The sequence below is a fragment of the Mytilus edulis genome, chromosome 6 (genome assembly GCF_963676685.1).
Source record: "Mytilus edulis chromosome 6, xbMytEdul2.2, whole genome shotgun sequence".
Lineage (NCBI taxonomy): Eukaryota > Metazoa > Mollusca > Bivalvia > Mytilida > Mytilidae > Mytilus > Mytilus edulis.
In genome coordinates, this window is record NC_092349.1 from 32562493 (window position 1) to 32580661 (window position 18169).

Sequence of the window (18169 nt, forward strand, 5' to 3'; positions counted from 1 at the left end):
CTTTTTGGGGCAGATGTAGAGCTGGGCAATATTCGTTAGGGATCGCAAAATTTATTCTTTGGCAGTGACACTTAAAATTGTGGGCGTTAAAATTATATATGTCTACATTGGCTAGAGATGTGAGGGAAAAAATTGGCCTGCAAAAAACAGTTTTAACTCGCCGTATTTTTGTGTCTTACCAAAGTCACCTTTAGCATTTGTTGCTCTTGTATATATTTTTATCTTGGTTCATCTTTTAATATATATAGCATAGAATGGCGTCCATATTCTTGATATAACGATACATAACATTGTGTTTAGGGGCCTGCTTGGGGCTCCCTATAGGTGTGTGATTTCTTGCTGTGTTGAAGACCCAATGGCATTTGGTTGAATTGTATATTTTGGTTGGGTTGCTGTCTCTTTGACTTATTCTTAGTTTGTATTCTTTAGTCTATACATATAGCCGTCAAAGATACTTCTGTAAACATACCATTTACATTTGCTTCATTTTACAGGTAATATTTAATTGGAAAGTTTAAAATGTATTGCTTCATCGTGAATAAGATTTTTTTTAAATATTCCTCCTGGTTATTGAGTAACTTATAAAACTGAGTCACTTAGGTTTAAAATTATGTAAGTGTTCACATGTTTGAGATTGTCAATTATAAGTTAGTAAAACAGTTTCCGTTAGTTTTCTTAGTATTCAATTTGGATTGTTTTACATTTTTCATGTTTGTACCGTTTATAGCAGACTACAACGAAAGGATTTTGATAGCCATACAGTTTTCTATGGTGGCTTTAATCCACTTTATCTGACCTTGATAGTGCCTCATTGCCAACCATACCACATCTCCTTATTTTTATATAGAGGAAATGATTCAGTAGCTTTTTAGGACCACACATATAGGCAGTTATCCAGTGTTTTAAGTACGTCCGACCCGTTGCTTTCATATCTTGTGTTAACTATATTATATAGTGTCTAGTACTTTCTTTTAGTTTTGGTGATGTCGATAAATTATAACAGAACGCAGAAGTTGCTGAACTTAGCAAGGCAAATGATTTCGCTGAGCGAAGTAAGGCGAAAAACCTTTTTGGATCCTTTTTCGCAGAACATGAATCTTTTTTTATCCAATATGGTTAATTTTGAAGTGAAGTATGCACAGTTGAGTGTTCTGTTATATATCAAATCAAAAACCCAATACTGACAAAAAAAGTAAATAAAACCTTTGCAATGCATGCCATTTTTTTATGCTTCAGAGAAAGAAAGGGCTAGACAACTTGATCATCTCATGACATACGTGTTAACATACGCAAACAAAGCAATTCAAACAATCAATTTTAAATTTGGTGATATATGAATGTCATGAATGTGACGTTCGTATGTAGTCTGACCGTATGCAAGACTAAAGTTAACAACTGATGTCCTTTAGGAGAGTAACATTTTCCTTTGCCCATCATTGTTAAACGTTTCAATAACTTCCTTTGTGTCAATGTCAAAATCAGAATGAACGTACAGCAGTGCAAGTGAAGAAAGTCTTTCTGGTCCCATGGTCGATCTCAGATATGTTTTTATGCGTTTCAAAGGGCTGAAAGAGCGCTCAGTAGTAGAGGTTTAGGGTGACATGGTGAGAAGTATTTGCAGAATACAGATATTAATTTGCAAAGTTCTTTCAGCGTCATCTCCAATGTTGCACAGAGTCTGTCTGGTTTTTTTATGGATAAATATCCCATCGCTTAACCCATGGCCACCTTTTTATTTCGAGAAGAAACTGATCTTTGATCGGACTCTTACATGTAGGCGCGAAATATGCGAATTTGATGGCCCCGATTCAAACGTTTCAGATTGTTTGGAAGAAGCATCTGGGCAAGAAAACGTTCTTAAAAATTGACAAGACGATCTCGAAGTAGATGGTCTAACAATTGTATATACCGATGTTTGCATAACAAAACTGAACTGATAGAAAATACGGAAACCTTTCTGACAAATTGAAACATCTATATATATATCCATTTTGTAACATCTTGTGATCAATTTTATTTGGCAATCAGCAGGGTTAAAGAACATCAGTTGTTCGACCTGTTAGTCAAATGCGTTTTGTTTAAATATACATTATGACTTTTTTGGTCTTTTGGAAAATGTTGTTTGTCCCGTCTTTAGACCCTTCTACAACGAAATTTGTTTTACATGCACACGTATAAAAATTGCGGTTTTTATCCAACGCAATCAAAGGTTTGAACGTAGTTTTCAATTTAGACTCGTTTATATATTTATATATATATATATATATATATATATATATATAGCGGGACGGCTGCAGTGCAGGCGAGTTGGTGTCACGATATCACAGTAGCATGGGTTCGAATCCCGGCGAGGGAAGATTCAAAAATTTGCGAAAGCAAATTTACAGATCTAACATTGTTGGGTTGATGTTTAGACGAGTTGTATATACATTATGTACACAGCCATGTATCACCATCATTGATGGCGATCCGATGGATACATCTGTTGTAGAGTTGTCACTGACTCAGACGTACTTATGAATATAATTATTTTCTGTGCCTGTATATTACATTAATTTGTAGGATCCTTTACTATAGATAATTTAGCTGATCTGTAACAATAACATCTTCATGCCTTATATATCATGTACTGTAGTACGCCGCTAGATTAAAACTGACGTGGAAAGGTAACACATGCCCACCGAAAGCTCTTTTTTTGAGAGCCCAGGTGGTCGTGTGGTCTAGCGGGACGGCTGCAGTGCAGGCGATTTGGTGTCACGATATCACAGTAGCATGGGTTCGAATCCCGGCGAGGGAAGAACCAAAAATTTGCGAAAGCAAATTTACAGATCTAACATTGTTGGGTTGATGTTTAGACGAGTTGTATATATATATATATATATATATATATAACAATAACATCTTCATGCCTTATATATCATGTACTGCAGTACGCCGCTAGATTAAAACTGACGTGGAAAGGTAACACACGGCCAGCGAAAGCTCTTTTTTTGAGAGCCCAGGTGGTCGTGTGGTCTAGCGGGACGGCTGCAGTGCAGGCGATTTGGTGTCACGATATCACAGTAGCATAGGTTCGAATCTCGGCGAGGGAAGAACCAAACATTTGCGAAAATTTACAGATCTAACATTGTTGGGTTGATGTTTAGACGAGTTGTATATACATTATGTACACAGCCATGTATCGCCATCATTGATGGCGATCCGATGGATACATCTGTTGTAGGGTTGTCACTGACTCAGACGTACTTATAAATATAATTATTTTCTGTGACTGTATCTTACATTCATTTGTAGGATCCTTTACTATAGATAATTTAGCTGATCTGTAACAATAACATCTTCATGCCTCATATATCATGTACTGCAGTACGCCGCTAGATTAAAACTGACGTGGAAAGGTCACACGGCCAGCGAAAGCTCTTTTTTTTTAGAGCCCAGGTGGTCGTTTGGTCTAGCGGGACGGCTGCAGTGCAGGCGATTTGGTGTCACGATATCACAGTAGCATAGGTTCGAATCCCGGCGAGGGAAGAACCAAAAATTTGCGAAAGCAAATTTACAGATCTAACATTGTTGGGTTGATGTTTAGACGAGTTGAGGGACGGACAAAAATTTGTCAGTATAAAAACCTAACTTTAACACTGTTTGGTGTAATTTTCAGACTTATATACATATATATATATATATATACTGCTAACGTTACCCACACTTATATAGTATATGCAAAAAACATAAAAGTAAGGCACAAACACTGCTCATTTAATAAAGTTTACTCTTGATAGCATTTAACACTATTTAATTTACCAACAAACGGATCCACACATATGGTATCATCTGTATAAAAAGTGAATTATTGTTCCACAGGCTATACGATTGGTAGGTGAACGTTTGCATGCGTTTGTGTTTAGCCCTTTGGAGAGGCCTCCCACTTTTATGCTCTATGATGAAGGTTGTTCATTTTAATTTTTATTAGCGCATTGAAATTCTGAAATGATTGATACATGATTGACCTATGGTATGGCAGGAATTCAGATTTTATTCAGTTATTGTCTCTTTCTCTTTAAAAATACTGTTAATAATAAATAAAATGAAATACATAGAATGAACAAAGTTATTATAAGAAGTTGAAGTATACCGATTAACTGACATTCGGAGCCAGCAAATCCAGTTTTACAACTATATTGATAAGTGCCGTCCTGGTTGCTTGACATATTCCAGCATTTTGACAAGGAAAGCTGCCACATGGAGATGAACCTAAAAGTATAATAAAGTGAAAGTTAAATTATTTGTAAATAAAAGGAAGAATTGTGTACTTTGAACTTTTTCTACATACATAAATTGCATTTATCAATATTTGTTGATACTAGTAGTCAAATGTATTGACATCAATTTGCTAAAAAAATAGAACTTCCTTTTATAAAAAAACTTCGTTTGATCATAAAATTCACCTGAATTGAAAGGACGACCAAATCAAAAAGGATCTTGTTTTCCTATAGAAAAAACATATACGCTAAGTTTCATATTTCATATAATTATTTATATGCTACAAGGCAAGTTGAGTGATACGTGAAATTAAGTCGGATTCTCATAGATTTGCTTTGAAACAGAATGAATTTGTCACTAGACTAGATTGGAAAATGCATTGTTTTACATGTTACTTAACACGACCATTTCACAGTGAATAAACGCAACAGAAAAATTCAGATTCAACCATTGCGTCAAGTATAATACAAGTATTCATCCTCTATAAACATTCAATTTTCGAATTTAAAACGCCAAGCTTGCCAAGCGTGTTAGATATTTAAAATTTAATTTTCAAGACTGATGTCACGTCATTATGAACGAAATATGGTGGAAGAATCTGTTTCTCTGATGATATTAAGGCTGAATCTATCTTTGTTCAATAAACTGCAAAACGGCTGAATTTTTTCCTCTGTAACGTCATCGGGCTTGGTCACGATTTTCGTTGTATAAAAATAACGACATCAGAGGAATGCTAAACAAAATTGACAAATAAAGAACGTATATCATACAAACCACACTTCGCGACTAGAGAAAGTATAAATCGATTGAACATTTCATTAAAAAAATAATCTGACTTCGAAACCTATTTTCTTTACAGCACAAATTCGATTATTTTTAACCAAACACAAACAGAACAAAATTCTTACTTAGGAAGAGCTCATTTATGTGTCGCGGTTTTAATAATGTTTTTTTTATTCCTTTTAATACCTCATCATAATTTATTAAAACATTGTAAAAGGTGAATGAAAAGAACGTTCAATAAGTATGAATTCAGAGGCATTCTATATTATACATGTTATAATACAGGTACTGTACACTAACTTATTTTGACACATACTTTATAACTCACAAAGTCCTTTCTAGACGACTTCGCGGTGATTTAATTTTGTGATTTTCGAATTGTTTTGCTGTATTTATATAACGGAAGATCCATTTTTTTTCTTTTTAGCGACGATTTATATTCGCCTCATTTTTTACACGCGAAATTTTCGAAATAATTCTCTCGCGGACATAAGTTGGTTCACACAAGACACATAAACTACATTAATATAAAAATGATTTCAGACCTTTTACAGATAAATCTTGACGACAGACTTTTGTGTGAAAATGTTTTGTAAGGTTCATATGCCATGAATAATCAATCTATTATTGTGTTACTAAACGAATCGACATATTGATAAGAAGTGATTCAAATGTTAAATTGATTTACCAAATGCAGTACTTACCCGTAAGTGAACTCTTTGTGGATAAACGCGAAGTGATGTATACCTCCTTACTGATTTTGAATTACAATGAATGCACGGACCGAGTGTTTTTATGATTCTGTCTTGTCTAGTTACAATTGTTGAAGACTCGTTTTTATCACTGTGAAAGTGTATAGGTAATTAACATGTACTCACAAAGTCCCTTCTGAAGGGTTATCAAGTCAAGACCAATGTCACCTTTACTGGTAGGTCCTCTAATACCTCTTATTGAAATCTAAAATAAGGATAATACTTAACTAAGAAGAATTTATTTGGTAAAACAATGGTGTCAACATTATACTCAAGAAAGTTATCAGATTAGAACCAATTGATTAAAACTCATTTGTGGTGTCTTAGTCAATCATAGCTTGCGTTTAATACCAATGGCATATCTAGCGATTGAACCACTGAAGATACCCCGGTTACAGAAATTGGTTTCTCAGTTTGAAATGTTTGACTAACCCCCGCAAATAAAATTGGCTCTCCAGAAATTCTTTAAGATTAATTCTACATTGAACATCTACTTCCAAAAGGGAAAAGGAATGTAAAATGTGTTGCCTCATTTAGTGACAATTTGATGCTCACTGCACATGAAAGAACCCACGCGACCACTCCTCGAGGAAAAGTAGGTAACCTGTTGCACGTCAATACTTCGGCCTTTAACCAACATGCCCCCATTTTGAAGTAACAGTAACAATTTCCCTTCATCGTGATCGATTAAGTTTGCTGAGCCTCCATATTTGAAATATTTTTTAATTCATTCTCTTTCTGCTGAACATGTATGGAAGATTTGAAACTATAGAAATATGGTCATCTGGACTTTTACCATCTGACAGTAAAATCTATCCAGAATAGGTACCTCGAATTTTTTTTATTGGACGTTAAGAGATTTCCGCCATACGCAACATATCTTTATGACATGCTTGACATAGGTCAAACTTTTGTAACGGTTTTAGAATTTGGTCGTTTCCTTTCAATGTTGATTTTAAAGACGATTACAATGTAATATTGAATAAGAAACACCTACTACTGCATCTGATAATTGTGGTATCTGAACTATGTTTTGATGCCACTGTTCACCTTGGTTTCCAGTCCGAATTTCAATTTGATTATCAGTGGTTCCTCTTTCACGTGCTTTTATAACTAAGGAACCAGGTTGACTATACATATGAAAATGATATTGCATACAAAGCGGTGATTCTGAAAGTAAAGGAGGTTGGTCAACAGTTTGAGTTTGAAATTATTCACCATGATCAAACTTATTTTAAATCCAATCTTTCTGTAAATTTAATAGTGGTTTTTGTTGTCAAAGTTTAGTTTCTGAAATACATTTTGTTAGGAAATCATTGCCAGATTGTCCATCTTCTACACTTTTAATATATATAATGTTAGTTTTACCCCTCGCAAAAATCCTTTTTTTCCCAAAAGAAAAGTATGTTCTTTAATTATCGTATGCTGATAATTTTAGAGATTTGTTTTTGTTCTTAATTTATGTGAGCCATATATAAGCATCAGCTATCATAAACGAATCTTGAGAGAATCACATTTTTTTTAAATTTAAAAAAAAAATAACCTGGTAGTTTGAAAGTTGAAGTGGTCAGTGTGGCCACATCATTCAGTTGTCTTGGTGATGATGCTTCAGTGAAAGCGTAGTATTTTCTAGAATATGCCATATCAGGGCCTGTACTGGAGCTTGGTGTTGCTACCTAAAATGAAAGTAAAACTAAAAAATTGACCTTGAGATTAAATACGTTTGTCCATATGTAGCAATTCAGTTACAGGTATTCATTTATTTGGTTAGCCACATGTTTTTTTTTTGTTTCATTTTCTGAGTTTTAACATTGAAGATTTAAAATATATATGTCCACCAAATCACCCTGTCAATCACGGGTTTTTTCCCTGTTTTCATTTACAATGAAGTTTATATTTCTTGCATTTGTAAATGTCCAGTCAAAGTCATCTCCAGTTTGAGTATTAGTAAATACGCATTCATTTTCGCCTGGTGTAAATTCACAGGTAGAAGTTGTTCCTGTTGTTAAATCTAGAATTACATAATTTATTGAAATATTTTAAAAGAAGAAAGTTTATATCATAGACTTCATAGTAATACAATAATCTAAAATTGTTTGACATTTGAAAGAAACAAATAGTAGCAGCAAATTTGTTTTCATGTTCCGTAACAACCTGGGTTGCCGATTTAACATGTTGTATTTAAATGTAACATAAGCAGTAAATTTCCTTTGTAATTGTTCAAGATTGTCTAACTATGTGTCATCTTATATGTCTAATAATTTTATAGTACGTTGGACACAGACTGATAAGGATTAAAGAGTTCATCGAAACAGGCTTATCCTGTGAATGCAACTAATTTCCTTTTTTGAATTTCCATTATTGATTGATATTTCTCAATTTGACACTGACTCAAGTAAAATTATAACATGTCTTGACAGTCTATTTAAATGAGTTTGGTTGTTACCTTAATACTTAAATATAATGTTGAGGCCTCCAAATTTTATTGTTGCACCACAGGAAACATTTTCGACAAGACTAATGTCCCACAATTTGACCAACAATGCTTTCATTTTCCAAAGATCATGTACACACATTAATCTTCGAGCACTGCATCATCAAAGCTTGATTAAATATTTAAAATCATCACTTAATGGTTTCTTAAAACTAAACACGCAATATGTTATTGCATTTAAAACCTATTTCTCTTGATTATTTAACATTGTAGTACACACACGTTTTTAACATACCAATGCAATATTTCTAAATTACAAAATATTTAAACTTCATACCTTCCAGTTGGCATGTATCCCCTACCCACCCAGAGGTACATGTACATGTAAAAGTATTATCATTGTAGTTATTTGAACACTGTCCGCCATCTGAACATGGTGATTGCACACACTGATCTATATTTGAACCTGTAAAAAGTATTTGTATCAATTAATTTACATTTTTAATTTAGACGGAAAACAATAACTGCAAACTCTTATCATCACCAAATAGAAATTTTGCAAACCAGAAACAACTTGCCCACCTTCTGGAACACATTCTTTCACTCCTAATGAAGGTAGTATTTTCAAACTTAGAGCTTAAATGAGAAAACTAAATTTGATCCTTTACATCTAATGTCAGTATTCTTTATGCAAATTGTAAATTGCCAGCTCCATTGCATGAAATTATGGATGTTGTTCTATTTAAGTGTGCTGTTATAAAAGTTCGCAATAATTTACAAATAAGCAATATATTTCCCAATGCTCAGTTCTATTCTTTGTCTGAGTTCGGTCGTTTTTTCGTTTATCAGCTCTTATGTTTTGGACTTTCAACTTTTTTGCCTCGAGAATCACCGAAGAGAAATTAAAATGCGAATACGAAATACGCATTTGGTGCAATAAAATAGGTACCCTAAATACTATTGCCAGTTACATTGTACATGCTTGTAATTATTATCGGAGTATCAATGTTCATACATTTGAATTTTTTTTCTTCAAATAATTAATCAAACATTAAATCGAGAACCTACTCGAACGTCTGCAGACTGAGCCGATTTGAATGTATCATCCGGTTGCCAGTATAGACGCGATGTCTGCTAGTGAACAACCAAACATTGATTTTTTGTCACCTAAAATAAATTTGATACTTCTGGAATAAAATATCTTTCTTTCACTTGCTTTGTTAGTCCGTTAATTTATTGCTGCCGATTTGGTTAGTTGTATGACATATTTTGAACTATGCAGAAATTGTTTTAAGTACTTAGTAAAAAGGAATACATTGAAAGTACATATATAATAATATTTACAAAATCACTGTTATTAACCCTTACATTGATAAAAGTTGAAGTATACCTGTTAACTGACATTCGGTGCCAACAAAACCAGTTTTACAACTGCATTGGTAAGTGCCGTCCTGGTGGCCTGTAAATATTCCAGCATTTTGACAAGGAAAGCTACCACATGGAGATGAACCTGAAAAATAATTTAGTGAAAGTATGATTATTTGTATATAGAAAGAACGATTGTATACATTGATTTTTTTTTATACATTGATTGTATTTATTATTACTTGTTGATACTAGTGAGCACATGCATTGACAGTAATCAATTTAAAACAACAAAGACGATTTTCTTTTGATATAATAGTCGTTTACTAATAAAATTCACCTGACTTTAAAGGGCGATGCATTCAAATTTAAGGATAAATCGTTCCTACAAAAAAATATATGCACTAAGTTTTATATTTTATACATTTAATTGCTACAAGGAAGGTTGAGTGATTTGTGAAGATACATTGCTTTTATTTGTATGTTAATGTTCCGGACCATATCAGTATTTGGACCATACGCGTATGGTCATGACCATATGGATATATACTCATATGGTCGGGGTAATTAACTCTCTGTTACAGTTTACTTTTAATACTTCTAAACTCTTCATATGGTATGACCGTTCATTAAAAAGTCGCCATCATATAGGTAATTTTATTATGATCTATAATACTAAAATAACGAGGTCCAATTGGTCAGCTGTCATCGGGTAAAAACGACAAATTAAAGAATTCAACTTTATATATAGCTAATATAGGACAATTGTGTCGATTAAAAAAAAATTACACCACTACAGACTCTTTTGTTTTCTACATAATTAAAAATGAAAAGGATCGTGCAAATACAAAAACGCTATGATACCGTGGGGAAGTGAATGTCATCCAAGCCTACATGCACGAATGTAACTAGCGATGGAAACTAACTATGGCATCAATACTAAATTTTTACGTAGTTTTTTGGATTATAAAATTAAAAGATTGTCATGTTTTAAACCATCACGTTTTTTTTAGATAAAGTTTTTGTATTATTGAAACGTTATAATGTAGTTTAAAAAAATATATACCTATATGGTCCACATACTCATATGGTCCGGCCAGTTAATAACCAAACGAGTATTATACTCATATGGTCCGACCATACGCGTACGGTCGGACCATACCCGTATGGTCGGACCATATGAGTATACGCATATCATCATGACCATACGCGTATGGCCCAAATACTCGTCTGGTCCGGAACATAAACACAACCGTTTTCACAGTGAACAAACGTAAACAAGACCTTATAATTCAACCGTTTCATCAAGTTTCATATGATGTTTATGGACAGTTAAATTTTCAAAACCAAAACGCCAGGCTTTTCAAGCTTCTTGAATTTTTGAAATGTTAAGTTTTGAGTGTGATGAAATATCGTATTGAAAGAGATACGGTTGAAGAAATTGTTGCTTTAAATAAATTTAGGTTGACAGTTTAAATATGATCTACAACAAGACAGTGTTATTTCTCTGGATCTTCATCAGGCTTGGTCGCCTTTTTTCGTTGCGTAACAAAAACCGTTTCGGAGAAATGCAAGAAAATTTAACCAATACGAACCTCACTTAATTATAAAACATAATCAATCGATAGCGACCGTAGGAAAGTATAAATCGGTCAATAATTTAAAACAAATATGCCTTACAACTCAAATTACTTAAAGCTCACTATATAAGGTAACAGCAAAGAACAACCACTGTCGTAATTCATAACCTTGGAAGAGAGGTGGTTATAAGTTGGTTTTATTTTTCCTCATACCTCATCATAATTATCATAATTTAATAACGAAAGGTCAATAAAAGAAACGTACAATAACATCATCAATTTGAAAAAGCATTCTATATTATGATATAAGTGTAACAGAAGACAAATCCACACGTTTGTGATACAGAAGGGCATATTTTGTGTCAGAAACTACATGAACCAACAATTGATTTTCTACATTTTACAATTAAATGCTGACGGCGGACTAATTTTGTAAAAATATGTAAGGTTTCATATGCAGTGAATAATGAATCTATTATTGTGTGACTGATAGTATCGACATACTGCTTAGAAGTGTCACAAATGTAAAGAGGCTGTACGACCTGTAAGTGAAGACTTTGTAAATACAAATTTGAGGTGAAATGTTTCTCCTTACTCATTTGATATAACAATCAAAAACTAACCAAATGCTCCTACCTTTCTGTCATGTCTTGTTACATAAAAAATTTCCAGGACTCTTTTCACCACCGTAAAAAGTGTTAAAGTTATTTAAATATACTTACAAAGTCCCTTCTATAGAGTGATCAAATCAAGCCCAATGTCTCCTTTACTGGTAGGTCCTCTTATACCTTTTATTGAGATCTAAATTGATAATACTTTAATTAATTGAACTTGTTTGTTAAAACAATAATAATGGGGTGATACTATTATACACAAGAAGTTACATGTATTAAATTAAAACTTATTCATCAACATTCAGTCACGTTGCCCTACTCAATCAGCTTGCGTTTTATAGAAATAGCAAATCTAGCTGCTAACCACGGTGACCGAGGATACCCCTCGATACTGAAAGTAGTTCAAGGTTTTCCGTTTAAAGGTACGACCCAAAAACCCGCAAATGTAATCCGACTGGCTCTGTAGTCAATGTTTTGACTGTACATTAGTCATATTTTATCTGTACATTAAAATAAAACCAAATTGTCTAAAAAGCTACTGAATAGGTACTGAATTGACTGCAAGGTGTTTGTATGAATTGTACCGAAGAAAGACTTAAAGACTGAACATGTCTGATTACTTTATTGTTCATACTTTTTAAGATATGTTCAGTCTAAATTCTGACTGTACAGTAGTCATAATTTATCTGTACATATTAACATAACAGTAAATTGTCTGAAAAGCTACTGAACAGTTCTCAATTGACTGCAAGGCAGTTATTTGAACAGTACTGAAGAATGGTTGAAAGGCTGAAAATGTCTGTTTACTTTATTGTTCATACTTTTTAGATGATGCTAAGACAAAATGTATGATCAACATGGCCATTTACGACTAAAATTCATATATATTAACTAAGAGACACATACTACTGCATCTGATAATTGTAGTATCTGCACTATGCTTTGGTGCCACTGTTCATCTTGGTTTCCGGTTCAAAGTTCAATTTGATTATCAATGTTTCCTCTTTCACCTGCATAAATAACTAAGGAACCAGGTTCACTATACATATAATAGTGGTATTGCATACAAAGTGGTGAATCTGAAGAAGAAAAAAAAACATATGAGTCAACAGTCTGAGTACTAGTATGAAATTATTCAAAATGATTACAATTATCTTAAACTCAATCTATCTTTGTATTCAATAGTGGTTTTTGCTGTCAAGGTTCAGTTCACTTACATATTTAAAGAAATTATTGATAATGATTTCGAAATTGTCCATATTCTATACTTTTGATATCTATTCCATATTGTTTTATTTTTCTCGAAAACAATCATTATTTTGTTTAAGAGAGTGTTTGCTTTTATTTATCGTATGCTAATAAAAAGTAAAAAAACAGAACTCCAAGGAACATTAAAAATGGAATGGAAAGTTCCTTAACAAATGGCAAAATCAAAAGCTGAAACACATCAAACGAATGGAAAACAGCTGTGATATATTTGCCTAGAACAGGTATGTCCTTTTGTAGAACATAGTGGATTAAACTGGTTTTATTGCTAACTAAATCTCTCACTTGTATGACATTCGCATAAAATTCCATGTAAATTCACAATGATGTGTGACCAAAACAAACAGACATAAAAGGTAAATATATGGAACAGTAGTATACCGCTGCTCAATAGTCATAAATCGATTTAACTGAAACAAAGCCGGGTCACGAACCAAAACCAATGAAAACACATCAACTATACGAGGAAAACAACGGAACACCAGGAACACTGAATTGTTACAAAATAAACGCCAACATACAAAAAATGGACTATTTGATAACAATAAGATAATTTTATGTTGAGCATAAATTGTTTTTGTTCTTTTCTTACTTTATTTAAAGCATCACCTGTTTTAAACTATCCTTAATAAAAAAACATATTACGAATTGTTGTGAAAATTAAATCTAAACCTGGTAGTTTGAATGTTGAAGTGGTCAGTGTTGCTACATCATTCGGTTGCCTAGGTGATGATGCTTCAGTGAAAGCGAAGTATTCTCTAGAATATGCAGTATCAGGGCCTGTTTTGGAGCTTGGTGTTGCTACCTAAAATGAAAGTAAAACTCAGAAATTGACTTTAAGAGAAAATCGAGTTGTCCATATGTAGCATTTAAATTGCAGGTATTCATTTATTTGGTCAGCCACATATTTTTATGTACACACTAAAGTCATTTTCGATGTTCAAATGTTGAAGATTTAAAAACTATATATATACACTAAATCACCCTAAAAACACGTTTTTTGTTTTCAATTAAGTTCATAGTTCTTACATTTGTGAATGTCCAGTCAAAATTATCCCCAGTTTGGGTATTAGTAAATACACATTCATTTTCGCCTGCTGTAAATTCACAGGTAAAGGTTGTTCTTGTTGTTACATATACAATTGAAATATGTAAAAAAAAAACTGATTATAATAGACTTCTTAGTAATATACCAAACAAAAATTGTATGACATTTGCAAAAAAAACAACTCGTAGCAGCAAATGTGTTTTCATGTTGTGATATCCGTAACAAGCTGGTGGCCGATTTAACACTACGTATTTAATTTCCAGCATAAGCAGATAAGTTTTGATTGTACTTATAGATAAATTGTTTTGTACTCTAAACACAGACAAACTGCTAAGGATAAATGCATTCAACGAAACAGACGTATCCAGTATACGCAACTAATTTTCCCAATTCAAATTGCATTTTTGATTTATATTCTCATTTCGACACTGACTCTGGTAAAATGCTAAAATGTCTTGACAATCTATAAAATGAGTTTGTTAGTTCATACTTAAATATGATGCTGTCGCTTCAAAATTTCAGTTTTGTACAATTATAAATATTTTTGACCAAGACAAAATAGTTGACAAACTGACTGCCTAATGTTTTCATTTTAATCAGGTACACAAGTTCGTTTTCGAGCATTACATGATAAAAGCTTGACTAGATATTTAAAATTGGTCACTAAATGTTTTCTTACACTAAACACGTAATATGTAATTGTATTTGGTTCATCAGTTTGTCTAAATTATTTAACTTTCTAGTATAAAATACCATTATAATATTTCTAAGTTACAAATAATTTGAAACTTCATACCTTCTAGTTGGCATGTATACCCTACCCACCCATAGGTACAGTTACATGTTAAAGTATTATCATTGTAGCTATTGGAACAGTGTCCGCCGTTTGAACAGGGTGATTGCACACATTGATCTATATTTGAACCTGTAAAAATTATTTGTATGAATTAATAAAAAAAATTGAATTTAGACTGAAAACAATAACTGTTCATCCGATATATAGTAATGGTGGATACAAGTAATAATGTGCTTTCCTTCAGGAGATCATTCTATCAATCCTAATGGAGTTTTTTTTTAAGCCAAAGCGAATTGAAACCTAAAATGATCTTTGATATCCAACGTCAGTATTGTTTATGCAAATTGTAAACTGCCCGCTAAATTGCAGGAAAATACGGATATTGTTCTATTTAAATGTGCTTTTATAAAATTTCGTAGCTTTCATGGCTTTGAGTCCTTTTTTGAGTTTGGCCTTAATTGTTCTACCTTTTGATAATCAGCTCTTTTAAGTTTGTATTTGGTTTTTACTTTTAACTTTTTAACCCCGAGAATCACTATAGAGACATTACAATGTGAAATGCACATCTGATGTACTTCTATCGATACTGCTAATTTTATTGCCAGCTATATTGTATATACTATTTTATGATAATCATCTGTATTTATATAGTTGAGTAAGATTTAAATCATATGATTTTTTTGAAGTGATTGAACAAACATTAAATCAATATTCTACACAAACATATGTAGGCTTATATTTGAAGAATCAAAAGGATTTGATTGGTAAGTGATCTGCAGTACAGTGTTTGAAGAATTAAACTGCAAAGTGTCTTGCAGCATGTATGAATAACAACTGCTTAAATGTATATTCTGTTTTTTTCCATTTCTTGTATTAAATTCGAATATGCCATATCTCCAACAAAATATTTCTTGTACGTTTCTGTACTATTAGATAATCTATTTTTTCCGTAAGGGATATAAGCCGATAACAGTCCACTCTCTAAAATATTGGACAGGTCTGAGACCGCAGGCCGACGACTTGTTCAATATTTTACAGAATGGACTGTTAGAGGCTTATATCTTACTTAAAACATTGTTTAACACGTCGAAAAAGGTAAAGCAAAAGAAAAAGCAAGCAAAGATTTAATTTCATCAAGTAGGAAAATTGTTTTGTGAATAAACTTCTTTACATTAAAATATATCCTACATGTTGCCCCTTTAAACAGTAGCCCAACTTAAAAACATAGACAAAAAGAAAGTACAGCTAAAGGTAAACAACAGGTATTGCTACATGAAGAATAAGGAAAGGGTATGTGTATCATGTTTTTTGCGTGCGCAAAGACTAATCCTAATTTCCGCTCCTAGTTTCCGTGAATACCTTTACAAGTGTTTTGTGTTTCATAATGGATAAAGTGATTAAAGTATATTCTCATTTCTTAATACAAACACGAAGGAAGATATTTCGCTATAAGTGATTGTGTTTTTCCAAACTTTGGATTAAAATCAAATGCGTATTCAGAATGTATTCAGATACATTATTGCAGTGTGGATTACAAAGAGGATATAGTAGAAGTCAAAGCAGCTAATAATGGAGAGTTTTTTTTTTTTAAATATATATATTATATTTCAAAATGCAGTCCTCTCCTATTAGTTTCTTGTTTCTTCTCGGGTTTCATTTTTTACAGGGGTAATGAGGAAAAATAAATAGCATATGAAGACAGGTCCTTGATTAACCATATCGATCCTCCCGCATTCAATTTTATTTCAAATACATAATTAATATGAACAAACAAAAATATAAAAACATGCAATCAGATATATTCTGTTGTAGTAATTTTCAAGAGACTGTTATTGGTTACCCAAACGGTAACAACTGCATACCCCCCCCCCCCCTTTTTCTGTTTTTTTTTCTTCCGCAAGGTCGAATAGCTCTTCTTTCGTTTATTTGTGTATTGAGTCCGTTTGCGCTTTTTTAATGTTACCGAAACGTTATTTTGTCTCGATCTTATTTTGAAAAAAAAACTTTTATAAAACGATTACTGCGAACAAAGTGCGAATCGGACACACGGTTAGTTTGTTTGACAGATAAAATGCGGTAATGTCTTCCTTTATTCTATTTCTCATATTTATCGCCGTTCATAAGCAATGGTTTGCATTATATTCATATTTAAGCCAAAATTAAAAAAAAAAACCTTCTAAATCAACACCGATATCTGAAAATTCTTAAAAGTATTATAGTCCCCTAATTCATGAAGGAAGTTCTAGATTCGCACTTTGGACACATGATAATGTTAAGGTTGTTAATGGAACTTCTATTGCGGCATGATCTATCAAATGTTAGAATCATTACTTTATTGCTTTTTTCATTTTAGTTGTAGTTGAAAATGATGGTAGACAGAATAAAAGCAACAGCAGAGTTCAATTTTGATTACCTAAAGACGGACGAGGATAAATTGAAAATAGAAATTCATAAAGGCCACAAAAACAAGACTGGCAACAAAAACAAGACTTACAACGAGCATAATCAACTTACTGAATTATTGCGAAAAGAGACAATGTTGTTTTTAATTGTCATTTTGTTGTTTGGTTGCATTTTTCTTTACATGATGAAAACACTTTGGGTAATTATTAGGTTTGTTTTTTATTTCAGTGATTGAACAATCATTTGCTTGTAATAATCTGAGTCATGCTATGTTTAGCTGTCTAATATTTTTAAGAAAGAAGAGGGCTGTTATTGAAAATATTGGACAGCTAAAGGTAACATAATAGTTTTTAACAGGTAAATGAAAGTGTAATATTTCGGTTTTGAGTTGAAAAATGGCAAAAATGGTGGTGAAAGATTTTCTTTTCGCTTGGCATCAGCCGTCTATTGGCATCAGTTCAATTTATCACACAATTTATTTTTGCTATTATCTAATGCCACCTTGGTAATCGCAACCAGAACGTTCCGTCCATTGTCGTCAGTTTAATTTAACACAAAATTTCTCTTATCTTTCATCTAATGCGTCCTAGCTAATCGCAACCGGATCTTTATTAGAGTCAATAAAAATTGTGTATGACGAACCACCAATTTACAGGCGATTTTTGGTTCTACCAGTTCCATGAGACATTGTCTATTATTATAATAACTATACTAGAGACACAGATTTGAACTGAAATGAAAAATTGATCATCATCATTATCATCATCATCATCATCATCATCATCATCATCATCATCATCATCATCATCATCATCATCATCATCATCATCATCATCATCATCATCATCATCATCATCATCATCATCAT

General features: G+C 32.6%; 1 protein-coding gene across 1 annotated transcript; it reads right to left on the reverse strand.

Annotated features, from left to right (window-relative positions):
• Positions 1-3836: 3836 nt before the first annotated feature.
• Positions 3837-13853, reverse strand: LOC139526062 (MAM domain-containing glycosylphosphatidylinositol anchor protein 1-like). Its single transcript, XM_071321222.1, has 9 exons — positions 13727-13853; positions 12695-12867; positions 11897-11975; positions 9620-9739; positions 8567-8695; positions 7339-7471; positions 6793-6965; positions 5922-6000; positions 3837-4251 (listed from the first exon to the last, which is right to left on the reverse strand). Exons 6-9 carry the CDS (start codon positions 7436-7438, stop codon positions 4136-4138), a joined length of 468 nt encoding a protein of 155 aa, XP_071177323.1. The 5' UTR covers positions 7439-7471; positions 8567-8695; positions 9620-9739; positions 11897-11975; positions 12695-12867; positions 13727-13853; the 3' UTR covers positions 3837-4135.
• Positions 13854-18169: the final 4316 nt, after the last annotated feature.

Coding starts and splice junctions, on each gene's coding strand:
- LOC139526062 (XM_071321222.1), bottom strand. CDS start 7,438: ATGGCATATTCTAGAAAATACTACGCTTTCACTGAAGCATCATCACCA. Junction 6,001..6,792: donor CACAATTATCAGATGCAGTA/GTAGGTGTTTCT, acceptor TCCTTATTTTAG/ATTTCAATAAGAGGTATTAG. Junction 4,252..5,921: donor AACCCTTCAGAAGGGACTTT/GTGAGTACATGT, acceptor TTATACTTTTAG/GTTCATCTCCATGTGGCAGC.